The 13582-nt window shown below is 39.1% G+C and overlaps 1 protein-coding gene across 1 annotated transcript in view; it reads left to right on the forward strand.

Moving 5' to 3' along the window:
* TECPR2 (tectonin beta-propeller repeat containing 2) overlaps positions 1-9739 on the forward strand; it is a 44678-nt gene extending 34939 nt beyond the window's left edge. Inside the window, exons 18-20 of the mRNA XM_014957591.1 lie at positions 5538-5679; positions 7061-7210; positions 7480-9739. Of these exons, the coding sequence (XP_014813077.1) occupies positions 5538-5679; positions 7061-7210; positions 7480-7637 (450 nt within the window). The 3' untranslated portion in view covers positions 7638-9739. The remainder of the gene's footprint in view (positions 1-5537; positions 5680-7060; positions 7211-7479) is intronic.
* The last annotated feature ends 3843 nt before the right edge of the window (positions 9740-13582 follow it).

Raw genomic sequence — 13582 nt, forward strand, 5'->3', positions numbered from 1 at the left:
TTTTACTGATGCTTGTTAAAGGTGTGTTTTAAACAAAACAAAACAAAAAAATGCCTTGGTTACTCAGAGCTTTGCTTATACAAGGTTTTTATTACCTCGTGCTAAATTATGTTCTGTTTCATGGGAAGTTGTTGCACGTAGCGTTTATTTAACATACATTTCTGTAAAAACTTAGTTGTTCTTGTCCTAATAGTTCAATTTTTCCATATGTTATTAAAAATACCTGTAGTGGTAATTACGGACAGCTCATCATCTCCTATACAACAGTTTATAATCTTAGGTATGAGACAGTGTGACCAGGGGACAGTTGGGCAAACTTGAGTAGGCCTGTAGTTTGTATGGTCTTTAAAGTGATTGCGTTAAATTTTATTTCTTTTTAATTGTTTGTAAGGAACAGTTGTACTAAATATTTTGAAACTGTTTTATGGTTCTGTTGAGCTGTATCATGTTGAATAGTCACATGGGTTGGGTATGACCTTTTCTAGGATTTGATGCCGTATGTTGTAGTCTTTCCCATATTTCTACAAGAAAAACCCTTGGAATAAAAAATTTAGGGTTGACAAAGGAGAGGCCAAGGAATTGACTCCTTGGCTTTGCCTTTTCTTCCTGATTGTGCCAGCCATAGACTGGAGAGATCCAGCAAAGGCACTCATCTGTTGATTCTCTAAAGGCAGAAAGTGGGGGAAAGGGTCACGTTGTTTTGAGGCTTCTGAGGAAAATAGTGCTCCAGTTTTTCTGTCAATAAATAGTAATCTCTTTCTGACAATTCAGTGGCAGTATGACTGAAGAACACGTGGCTACCAGGAAGGCTAAGCATAGATTCATCTTCCCTGCTCTTGTATATTGCCTTGAACTTCTCTGCAGAGAAAAAAGAGGCACTTAATTTAGCAAGCTGTTCTCCTCAAAGTCTGAATGCAAAACATTCTGGTCAGTGCTGTTCTTGTGTTGCTCGTGCTTTATTGGTATCTCTAATGCTGAAAGTGCTTCACAACCTTCATTCAGATGGAGCTCTGAAAATAATAGGCAAATAGGCCTATATTGGGGGCTTCTCTCTAAGTTACAATTTTGTTTGTTCTACAACTTAATAGGGTCTAGGTGTCTGTTAGCAATGAAAATAGCAAGACTAGTCTGATCTACAGGTAATGCTCCACAGTGTGAGAAGCACCTTTGGTCTGACCTTCTTACAGCCTGGCCTGGACCAGCTGAAGGTGTTTCTGATTTGTTTTTTGAAGGTGAGGAAAACATTTGTGCTGCTTGTAGCCACCAGCCTGTTATAAAAAGGATTGAGCTTGGACAGAGTGAGAATGTTACGTTTACTCTTCCTGGTGCTGGGTATTTGCAGCAGAACAGAGATAGTGGAGGTCTGCTGATCCATGGACACTCTGCTCCTGAGAAGTGACGTGGGAAATGTTCTGATGCCTGTTTTGTGTGTGTGCATGTGTGTGTTTTGCCCTTTTCTCCTTGAGGGGAAGTTGAATCACTGTGTTTTGGGTTCAGGTGTGACCGAAGTAGTTACAGTAAAACAAAACTTTTGAGTAGCAGGGAAGGGAAGTGCGTTAGTTTTCACTTCAGATTTTGTCAGATACTATTGTTGAAATGAAGTTCCTACATTGAAGCTGATTTCTCTTTGGTTTGCAGAAAGAGAGGAAATGACTTGCACGGAATCATAAAGCTAATGAAAAACTTTATAACTTAAATATGTTTAGCACAAACATTCTTTCTTGATACGATTTAACAATTTGTTGGTTAAGTGCTTCCTTCAAGTTTACTTCATTTTATCAGCAGTTTTCTCATCAGGTGCATGTGTTGCTAGCAAACTATTTTGTTTGTTTGTTTGTAGCAGACAATAAAAGTATAAACAGCTCTTAGCATGTAGTTTTAAGTGTTGAAAAGTTGGCATGTGTTGCGGTCCATGGTTGTAGTGGGAAATCCTCAAAAGGAGAGAGCACCTGGGCTTTTTGTAGCTGAAGTACAAGAGTAGAGGGCAGCAGAATCTGCATTCTGGTTTTGGCTAAAACAGTCCGTCTCCTGAGGTTTTTTTTGAGTTTAGAAATTTTTGGCACCACAAGTAAAAGGAAAAATATGTTCCACCATTTTTTATCAGATAAGACCGAATCCATTAATGTTCTGTAACAAGTCTATCTATCGCAGTGATGAGTATTGTGGATAAACCTATAAACAGAGTTTGGTGTGTCAGCGTCTGAGGAGGTAGGCTGGGAAACTCTTTCAAATTCTGAACTCTTCAGTAAATTACGAATATGACATATTTCGCAGTCAAGTTATGTAAGTTAAACTAGCTGAGAAAAGGTTACGCTGAAATAATTCATTAGTTTTCATGGTTATCAGTCTCTGAAATGTTATCAGCAGATTTATAAATTTGCACAGATGTCTACTGCTGTGAGGGAACTCTAATCTTTAACTGCTGCTGTAGAGATCTGTTTCTTGTTATATAGATTATAAAATACTTAAAGCATGCTTATGGTAATTAAAGCTTAGTGAAAATGAGGGATATCTGAGATTATGTCAGTATGATTGTACCAAAAACTGGTACATTATTATGTCAAGAAAATTATAAATTAATTTTATCTACCCTAGCGTGGTAGCCATGAGAACACTTTTTTGTTGTACATGGCTGGTTTCTGGATTAAAAAACAAAAACAAAACAAAACAAACAAAACCCAGAGGTAAAACCTCTGCAACAGGCTTTAAGAATTGCCTGTACTTGTTTCCCAATGTCTTGTCACTGTTTTCTGCCAAAAGCTGCTGTGTGTTATCATATCACTAGCTGTCCTGGCAGTTGTGTATTTACTGTCTGTGTCACGGCAGAAAGCTGCAGTGGGGTGGGCTGGTTTCTGTTAAGAGCATCGGATGCTGCCATCAGTGTATTGCCTGGATCCTGCATAACAAGAGTGAATAGCAGGACTCTTTTATTGATGTGAGTTTATCAGAAAGAGCTAAATAGCCTGAAAAAGGAAGAGAAGCCGAAAGTGAAACACCCAGAGAGATAGGGAGAACTTGAACAGGAAACAGAGCTCACTTTGGCTAAGAATGAGAACAATTTTGGCCAAGCTTGTAGAGATGTTACTTTGAACTTGATGATTTCCATTTGTTTCTTAGATATGTTGGTATTGCCAAATAAGGTAGAGGTAATTGCTTTGATTATACTTGAACCTGCAGTGGTATCAAAAGCAACCTTGCTGAGCATCACACAACTCCTTTCATGCTAGCCCTTTTGTGTGTTTTGTCTGATTTTTCTTAGCTTCCACTACCTATAAATCTGCAGTGAAGTACAGGCTTAGGTACTGGGTGCAACTACTCAGTCAGTCCTTCTGGATGGAAATACTTCTCCAGTTCTTTCTCAGGGAATTCCTTTCTAGGCAAATGACAGAGGAAGAGAGGAATGGGATCCTGACACGGAAGAGTGGAGAGCAAGGTGCACAAATCCCATCATTTCAATAACGAGGGTCACACCAAGCTGTATGGCACAGTTTGTAAAGTACTGTAGTTGGAATGTGAAGTGTATTGCAGAGGTGGAGCACAAGCAGACACACTGGTGTGAAGGAGATGGGGGAAGAGTGGCAGAAAGTCTTCAATCTGAGAAAGAGGTGGCTCTGTTAGAAGAACATTGTGGAGAGAAGGAGATAAGTGGATTTAAGAAAAAAAAAAAAGAAGAAAAGGAAAGATCTGCTGTTATGTGCGGTCTGCACAAGCTATTAATTGCCTTTAAAACATGGGACTACAAGAGCAGAAATGTGGAGAGGGATGTGAAGCTGGAAGCAGCACAGTAGTGAGGTGCACCCCATGATGGTGCTGTGGGGAGCTGAGCAGGGCGAAGTAGGAAGGAGTCAGAGCTGAAGTCACCATAGAAAGCAAATAAAAATGGAAGGAAGAAAAAGGAGCAGGGCCAGGAGTGAGGATAACTTCCAGTGAAGAGGCAGCAAGACCAGAGGGGAGAGTTGTATGGGGTTTGGGGGTGTTTTGGTTTCTGTTGGGCTTTGGGGTTGGTTGGTTTGTTTGTTTTTCTTGCAATACAGTAGTTTAGTTTTTTTCTAGTATGGCAGAATACCAGTTTGAAAGTAGCCAGGCAGTTATATATTCTATGTAGTCAACACTCTTCAAGACAATTAGTGTCTTGCTGGAAGTATTCCAAGTGCAGCCATCATGAATTTACTGTAACCAGAGGTAAACGCTGCCTCAAGCCTCTACCAGCCTCAGACTTACGACGGAGAGCAAGTACCTAATGAGAGCACAAACGTGAGAAGACAGTCTGCCAGAGGCCTTCAGCCTGAATATCAGGATTGATTTGGTGATCCAAGTCGAACTTGGTTCTAGCTGTGTCAGACACGTTAGGACCAGAATTTTAATAGCAAAACCAAAGCAGGTGACTGTTACGTACGCGGAAGGCCCATCTGTGATTTTGCTGTGTGGTTATAGACACATGCAGATAATGCTTCTGTATTCCTGGGTTTATACATGCAAAGAGCTGGTTGTTCTTGCATTTAGCACGCTGGAAATTCAGCTTATGCCTATGAAGCTAAAGCAAGAAATGCTGTGCGTTGTGAGGTGATGACACATTTCAGGGCATCTTACTGTCTTCTTCAGTGGCTTGATAGGGCTGATGTGGACAAAAGCCTTTTTTCTTGTTCTTACCTGTGTTTTATTTAAAGTAGATGTTTTGCAGAGTATTTGCATTCACGAAACCTGTTGGCTGATATGTTTTGCTACAAAATCACCATCTTTGACATCTGTACAACATTGTGGTCAATAACACTGGTTTTGAATAGCAATTAAGGCAAATCCCCATAGAAGCAGATAAAGGAGGGACTTGCCTGGGAGCAGAATGGGAAGTGTGTTTCACTTGGGTTTGCCAACAGATAGTGGTGTGGATACTCTCCTGCAGCGGTGGCTGCTCCAGTGCTGCAGTGGTCTGCAGCGACTTCCACAGTCGTATTCCTGTAGCACAGAGTACAGGGAAGAGCACAGATCACTTCATTGAAAAGAGGAGACATTCAGACTGTAAAAAATACACTGCTTGCGTATGTTTAGAAATAAAGCACAGATTTAGTTATGTTAGGAAAACTTCCACGTAGGCAAGAGGAAAATACTGCACTTTGCACATTTCAGTGGAGCAATTCCCTCTTCAATTTGCAGTTGAAACTGTACCTGATTGGAATAACAATGGTTAAGCAAATACTGATATTATTAGACTTGGATGCTGAGCATTAAATACGAATATCTTTATCAGTAACTTTAGGTGACATTATAGAACCATAGAATGGTTTGTGTTGGAAGGGGCCTTAAAGATCATCTAGTTCCAACCCCCCTGCCCTGGGCTTTCATTCATGTTCCTTTTCTATTTATGAAGGGATTGACTTTTTGGAAAATTGGTAATTTTGCACAATAACAAATAAAATGTCAAATTTCTTCCTGTCTTTAGTATCTGGTAAATATTTTACTTCCCTTGTGTACTTCTATGAACTTCTATGAACAAGCAATACAATAGTCCAAAGTTTAAATACTGTGCTTAATTTTTATAGCCAGTAGGAGTCAACTTGGTCAGCATTCATTCAAGTCCAAATGATCAGATGTTGTGGGCAATTGATAGCAAATGGAATGTCCACGTACGTGTTGGAATTACCGATGAAATGCCTGTAGGCACTGACTGGGAACATGTACCAGGTAAAAAATCAATGCGTCAGTCCCTTGTTCTTTCTGCCATTTTCTCAGTGTTGGGTGGTTGTTGTTTGGGTTTTTTTTTTCTGTTGCTTTTTAAATTAGATAACAGTGCTTAAATAAAATATTTTTCTCAGTGATCAAGCGTGATTATCTATAGGAAACGTAGTAAAGTATTTGATGAGGGTTATCTTTGAAAGAGGACCTTGATTTTACTTAAAAACACGAAATTGTTAACTAAAGAGAAGTCTGATTTTTTTTTTTTTTTTTTTTTTTGCACTAAATTGTTAACTAAAGAGAAGTCTCATTTTTTTGGATGAATTTCCATTGTTCAGGCTCCTGCCACTGAATTAATAAATGGTACAGTTCCCTTTCAGTTAGAACTATTTCCATTGTGTATTATTTCAGGCTCCTGCCACTGAATTAACAAATGGTACAGTTCCCTTTCAGTTAGAACTAAAGCAGTATTCCTGGGCAATAGAGACTACTGTGTTGTGGGAAGTTTTGTCTTTAAATATGATACAACATGGGGTTCCAATCTAGATGTGGCTAACAAAAACCTAATGCTATTTTGCACATCTTTCTATTAATCCTGCGTGCTGGATGCATTCTAGATTAGGTAATTACATTTTTGCCTTGCCTGTAAGTAAAACTAAATTTTAGTTGTTTCTTTCTAAATAGCTGTTTATTGATGCTGTCTGCTTTTTGAAGATTTTTCACTGCATAAATGCATGGCACTTAGTTGCAGAGTACTTGTTTTCTTGTCAGGAAGAAGAAATAAAAAGTCCACAATCTTTATAATGTTAACCTTTTTTAGACAAACTAGGGTTGTAACTGTTGGATTATTCCCCATGGGGTAGTAAAATGAAGCAGTGGCTCCAAAAGTATGTTTTGAAGATCCTCTAATTGATTGTTGCTTGTGGCTGTGGCCACATAACAAAATGTATCCATAGTGTGATATCCTTATGGTTAATAGATGCAGTGAGTACAAAGTCTGCAATTAAAAAGTTTATTTGCTCACTGGCTGCATGTTCACGTGCAGCTTCATGTACTGCAAGTGGCCTAATGGTCTGCCTTCTGGTATTCTGCTTACACGGGGCCAGAAGCCCAGATTTGAGTAGCACCTACTCTGTTCAACTCCCCTAAAGTCAGTGTAAGGAAATAGGTAGTCCTAAAATAGCCTTCTTGGCAATCCTTTCTTAGAAAGCCTCCTGGAAAACCAGGTATTTCTTTGTGCCTTTTATAATGTAGAGTTCTCTAGATTAATATAAGAATATATAAAAACTGTTACAGTCTTGCTGTCTTCTCTTGATAAACTTTTCTGCAAGTGTATTTAGTATACAAGAAAGCCTGTGACAATTCCCTCTCCGTGTCCAATTATCTGTAGGTCTGCAGGCTTGTCAGCTGGCTATAAGTACGAGGACAGTTTGGGCTCGCTGTCCCAACGGAGATGTGGCTCGTCGATATGGCATTACTGACAAGAATCCAGCAGGAGACTACTGGAAAAAGATTCCTGGAAATGTCTCACGTTTAACAGGCAAGTTGGTTCTGTGTGACAGTCTCCAAAACGTGGTGATGTCTGCTTTGACTTCTGCCTGATGGTGCTCAAGCTGACCATATGCAGGGAGAGCTGCGTGATCGAAATGCTTTGTTGGCTGTGAGAGTTTTCACCAAGGGTGCTTTTTTCACATTAGTAAAAACCTTCTGTGGGTATGATTAGGAAAATAGATCCAAATATTATTTATTTAATGTTTATAGTTGGAACCTGCTACCTTAATTAAAAGATGGATAATTTATGCTTTGCAGTGACCCCTCTAGATGAACTGTGGGCGATCAGTGCTTCAGGATCCCTCCTCCAGCGCCTCACTAAGACCTTTAGCCATTCCCATAGTTTGCCGAAAAATAATGACACTTCTGTTCTGCTTCACCCTGATGATTTTGAAGATGAATGGGAAGTGATATGAAGTCTCTCAAGCTTGTGAAGCAGTGAAAAAAAAACCAGAAGGACATAGAGAATTTCTGTAATGTATGTACAGAATGTTGGATCTAAAAGCCACTCATATTGGACCTGTGATATTAGCACTTTTGTATTGAAAAACCGACCTGTTAAATACCCCCCAAGCTGTGAGTTCTGATGTTTGTTCCATTATCTCTTGGGAGACTCTTTAGGTGTGGCATACTGCAATTGTTATACCGTACTACTGTAGAAGCTCCTTTGGAAATATAACTCTTAAGTTAATCTTACTAGCAATGAAAGTGACTATTTCACAACAGCATGCACACTAATACATGTGTACTTATTTTGGGAAGGAATTCTGTTGCATTAAATATTTCTCTACAGCAGAAACATTAAGCATTTCTCAATTTCTTCTTGTACTTGGAACTCCAAACAGATGGGAACGCTCTCCGACTATTGTGCGTATATTTAGAATTATTTTCCCTTGCAGCATGGAAGAAAATATGGCAAAGTATTTCTCAGTAAGATCTTGGAACATCATGATTACACAGCATTAGTATTGAAATGAACTTAATTTGATCCATTGCCATATAAATAATCTGCAAGGCTATACCAACCTTCCATTTCTACAAATTTGGTTCATAATTTGGCTTCATTCACAAGGGAGAAGTTTGGATTACACCTAATGTCAGGGGGACTTGTGCCCATTTCACACAGCCAGCAGGAAGCTGAGAGATTTTGGGGGGTACATCCCACTTTGGAATAGGAAGAAGTTGCATGTTGGGTTTGTAGTACAAAGCAGGAATGTATAAGGCAGCTTTCATAATTCCTGTTGTGCTGTATTTGTGCCTCCAGCCAGTGCTTTAACATTTGGACTCAAATTGTTTTGAGTACCAAACTTAGATGTATTAAAAGGAAAAATGGTAATTGATAGAATTACCTATATATCCCATTAAAAATCGTGATATTGTGAGAAAATACTTAACAATATTCTCATTTTTAGCTATGTTAGCTAAATTTTGAAGTGTCTTATTACTTAACAGATCTTGCAGCAGAGGTATGTGATGAACTGGGAAGTAACCTAAGTTAATCTTTGCAGTTTATTTTTCTTTAAACTCTAAATCTTCTTTGAAAGATACCTCATCTTTTTTAAGCAATAGAACTATAGATGAGAGAATTTCAGTTCAGTATGTAGGCGGAGGAGTTATTTTGTGTTCATTCTAAGCTTATAAATCACCAGAATGTTTAAAGCAGCTGGTAACCGATACTGTAGAAGAGCCAGCTTCAGGAAAGGCCAGGAGTTGAAAAGTGGGGATGTTTCTGTTTTGAGAACTTAATACATATGGAAAAGGATGTGTTTTCTTTTTAATCTCTGTTCTCTTTCAGAATAATTCCTGTGTGCACTGCACTAAACTTGGAACAAACATGGTGCAAGGTGAGAATGTGAATCGGTGGCGAGAGAACCAAGTTGTGTCACTTTTTTTAAGTAGCACTTGTGATACTGGCTGTCAGTTCTCAGTCTGATCCTTCAGTCTTACAGGGAGGGACAGATTTGTTTCCCTTTTACAGATGATATGTTTGCCTCATTGCTATCTCATCCGTATATGGAGATTACCCCAGAGGGTTTTTTTAGCCTGTCTGGCAGTGGATTGTAATGGAATCAGCGTGTGAAGTAACCCAGTCTGTTTTATGCAAGCGTAGCTTGGTATCTTGAGGACCCCAAAGAAGCTGAAATTCAGCTTAAAAGTATCTTGTGGCAGCTCCTGAGTCTGTCACTTTGGAGAAGGGACGTGACTACTTCTCTGTGCCCTGCCAAGCACCAGATGCTCAAGTACAATGGCATTATTTAATAGTGACACTTTTGTATTACATTTTTTGAAGTCATCTTAGTAATGGCTTGAGCTTGCTAGTTGTTTGTTTACTGTATAATTCTGTACCTTGCTATGGTCATTAATATTAAATTGGTGTCAAGAGCTCTTCTCAGACTACTTTTTAGGGTAGTTTTAATGAAATTAGGATGGGTTTTTTACTTTTGTTTCTGTATTTAGGTTTTTTTGTTTTGTTTGTGCTTTGAGACAAGTGCAATAAACTAGATTTTTAAGAAATAAATTACTGTGGTAAGACTCATCTGTTGTATGATTCTCAAGAGAATTCTCTGTGTCTGGAAATTGTCTTGATGTGGAAGGCAGACACACTTATGAAATCCCTCCCCTACCCCAGACCTTATGGTAATGACAGGTGTAAGGACCTGGATATTGTAAAGTTTATCATATTTTTTTAATTGTGACAGTGGTGTGAAACCAGCAGAATGGTCGTCTTCCAATCAAAGACTATGAATATGAAGCTTATTGACTGCATGTTAAGATGGTCTTGCTCAAACAGAAGTAAACAAGTTTCTTTCCTTACATGCTAAATAAAAATTGTATTTACACGTTAAATACTTTAGCGTTCAGTGAAGAACATGCGTGTGCGGTCACAGCTAGAAAATGTTCAAGCAGAAAATAGGTGATGGTTCCATGTTGTTCTGGTTTGAGGTAAAACAGAACCAAGTTTCTGTTCAGTAACTTTACTTTTCAGTTAAGCCTCGACATGTGTGCTGTAACTGTACCCTTCCTTGCATTTTAAAATATCTGAGCTCATCTGAAGACTTCCTGTGTTTCTGACTTTTAACTGTAGCTGCAGCTGGGGCTTCAAGAGAGCACCTTGGCTTCGCTTCCCGGAGGGGAGAACTGTTTCCTGACAGAGTTTCGACCTGGGTAATTTCACACAAGAAAGAATAGCAATGATTAATGATGCTTCTGACACTTAAACCCACTTCCAGCCACAGGAATCCTGTTCAGATTCAGATGGCGATGTCCTTGCTAATTATCATAGCTTTTATCTTGACAAACCAGTTCAGCTGCTTCTGCTAGCTCCTGCAGGGAACTGGCAGTCTCCTCAAGGCACCAGCCTGTTGGTATTATGCAGGAGTAATCCTTATGTCACAATTTAAGGAAGTTCAGATGACTCTGATGAGTTGGTATGAAACAGCCATCTTGGATGTATAATTAAAACTCTTGGTTTTCTTTGCCTTGCAGCAATAAAAAGGAGTAGGGTCATGTTAAATGGTACAAAGAAAATCTTTCGCTATCCAGTGTCAAAGAAAATAATTGCTGAAGTAAGATGATAGCACTGTTGTTAGGAAACACTGTTAGTGCTAACAAAATTATAATGAGGAACACTTAGTTACGGACTTGTGTGATTGTCTAAACATAGCTTTATTTATACAGGTACAAAGAGTCATGCTTATTCCAAACTCTTTATACTTATACAAAGAGTGTTTTTAATGTGATGGACAAGAACCTTCCTCCTTCCCCCCCACGCATGGACATCAGAAGGTCTGAAACCTGTAACTCTTCTACATTACTTCTCAATAGATGAATCCTGTCAAGTATCTCAAAGGCACTTGTGGGTTATTTGAGACCAACGTGACATTCTGGCTTATCTTTTTACTTCTCTCATAAAACTCCCTTTAATGAGTGAGCTGTCACTTGTTTCTGCTAGATTTCTGGATAGATTTCAAGGAGCAACCTTGAGATAACTTTTCACTAAATGCTGTTCTGAGGGTAAAGGCTTGAAATTCAAGCACCTGTATACCTATGGCTTTGCCTTGTTAATTTGCATTTAGAAAAGCATAAATCATATATGAAGATACAGAGAGCTCCTCATTACTTTTGTGAAAAAATTCAGTTTTTTCATTAACCAGCCCTGTCCACATCCCGTTCCTGCCATCAGGAGGAGAGAGAGAGATAAGACCTGGATTGAGGATTTCTAGCTGTAAATTGTGAGATGCAGGTTTTATTCCTCTTGCGGCCTTCCTGAAAGTGAAAGTTGCATGTTGGAAGTAGTAGTATGGTGGCAAGTAGCCAGCAAAGAAAGCTGATGTATCCCTTGCCAAACAAAATAGATTATCCTGACTGTTTGATAATGAGTTATTGTAGTTAAAAATAACGACTCTCACATCAGCAGAACGGAAGAGGACTTGTAATATAGAGGACTAGATTTTAATTACTGGGAAATGAAAGTTGAGTTGCAGTTATTATCTTTTGTGAATTATTACAGCCAGAGCCCCAATGATAAAGATTAAAATATCTGGATAAATGAAGTGATCTCCTTAGACTGCTGAATGGTGATATCTAGGTTTATCACAGAAATAGTTATGGATTTCTCATCACTTGACATCAAGATAAGAAGTGAGGTTTTGGGTTCAGTGCAGGAAACGTAGATAATGCTGTGGCTGGTGTCATACTGGAAGGTAGGTGAAATTACCATTATGATTCCTTTGGCCTTTGAGTTTATCTGACTCGAAATCTATTTGAATAGGTCTATAAAAGTTGTTATAATAGCCATAAAGTTAAAATCCTGCTTTATGCTGGGGCATGGAGGGGGGAATACTGTAGAAAAAGTAAAGATCTGTTTGAAAAACTTTATGTTCTTATGGAACATGGACTATATATATGTATATACACACACATAAATAAAAGCTTTTATTTCTGTTCCCTAAAAGCTAATACAATAATAATAAAATATCAAAAATACTAAATCCTCCAAACTGAAACATGCCCTTTCTATCTTGGCCCTCAGAAATTATTAAAATATACTGATTTCCGTAGCCTGTGAATCTGATACAGGCACTGAATAGTGCACAACTGAATAGCACGGAGTGGAACTGTAGTTAGGAATTAATCTTTCAAACATTATGTACTATTTCTGTTATTTTTCCTCTTTAATAGACCTTTCTAGTAGCCTCGATTGAGATTTGCTTATGGCAAATAAAGGAAGGAGACTTTGATTTGCAACACTTGTGTTTTGAATCTCATATCCAGGGAAAATATATTTAGAGGAGTTTGCAGAATTGTATTAACATCCTGTACTTACCATCCTCAATTCACACAGGCTGAGTGCACGGGTTTTTTTGTATTCAGTGGGGCTGTAGTCTAATGGGTATGGTGACCCTTTGCCAGGAGAAGCTCTCTGGTGTTAGGAGCATGTGTAGGTGTCTTGTATGTAGAATGGAGAAGTGACACAACGTTCTGTCTGTTAAAATATTAAATAAGAATACTCAATAGGTGGCTCCATGATGAAGTTGTTACACTGCTGTATTTTGCCTAACTATGGGCGGGATGAATTTAGCCAAAATGGAGAAGTGGCACAATGTTCTGTCTGGTAAAGCATGAAATAAGAATACTCAATAGGTGGCTCCTTGCTGAAGTTGTTACACTGCTGTATTTCGCCTAACTATGGGCGGGATGAATTTAGCCAAGCTCCCTTGGGCCAAATGAAAGATCAAGCTAATTAGACCTCTCCTAGAAAAAATAAAAGACTGGGAAGGAAAGTTCCAGGGTCGCCCCCAGCAGACTGCCTGGCACGTTAGCCTGGCGACACAGCGGGGGAATGTACAAAAAAGAATGGGTTTGCTTGAGCTGCGGGGGGAAAAATGCAACTGCCAGCAAGAAACCCCACAATCCCTGGTTGTTAGAGGGGACAGACCAGCCAGCTGATCATGGGAAGTGCAAAGTAAGTAGGGTAATTGCTAGGATGGCTGAGATTTTACTTGCTCAGCTCCCACGCTTGTCTTGCTAAATCCGTTCTCTGCCTCAACAGATGGGCTTTAGTCTGTTCCCTCCGGGAGCCGCACCCAGAGCTCCACATTGGGAATAACAAACATGTGAAACAGCGGATCTGCACTTCGTTCCATGGTGCTGGGGTGAAAGTCAGACCTTTTAAGTTAAGGAGAACATGGTAAATGATCGGCATACGCTACGAAATAACAGGTTTAGCGCTGTTAATTCACTTCATAATTACCGTAATAATAATGCTGACCTCGTTAAATATTAACATTGGTGCCATAGGTGCTTGTGTAGGAGATCAGTCAGGCTTCAGGTCTAATTAGCTGGTTACTTAAAATACTAT

This window comes from Calidris pugnax, unplaced genomic scaffold, assembly GCF_001431845.1.
Source record: "Calidris pugnax isolate Ruff unplaced genomic scaffold, ASM143184v1 scaffold211, whole genome shotgun sequence".
Taxonomy (NCBI): Eukaryota; Metazoa; Chordata; class Aves; order Charadriiformes; family Scolopacidae; genus Calidris; species Calidris pugnax.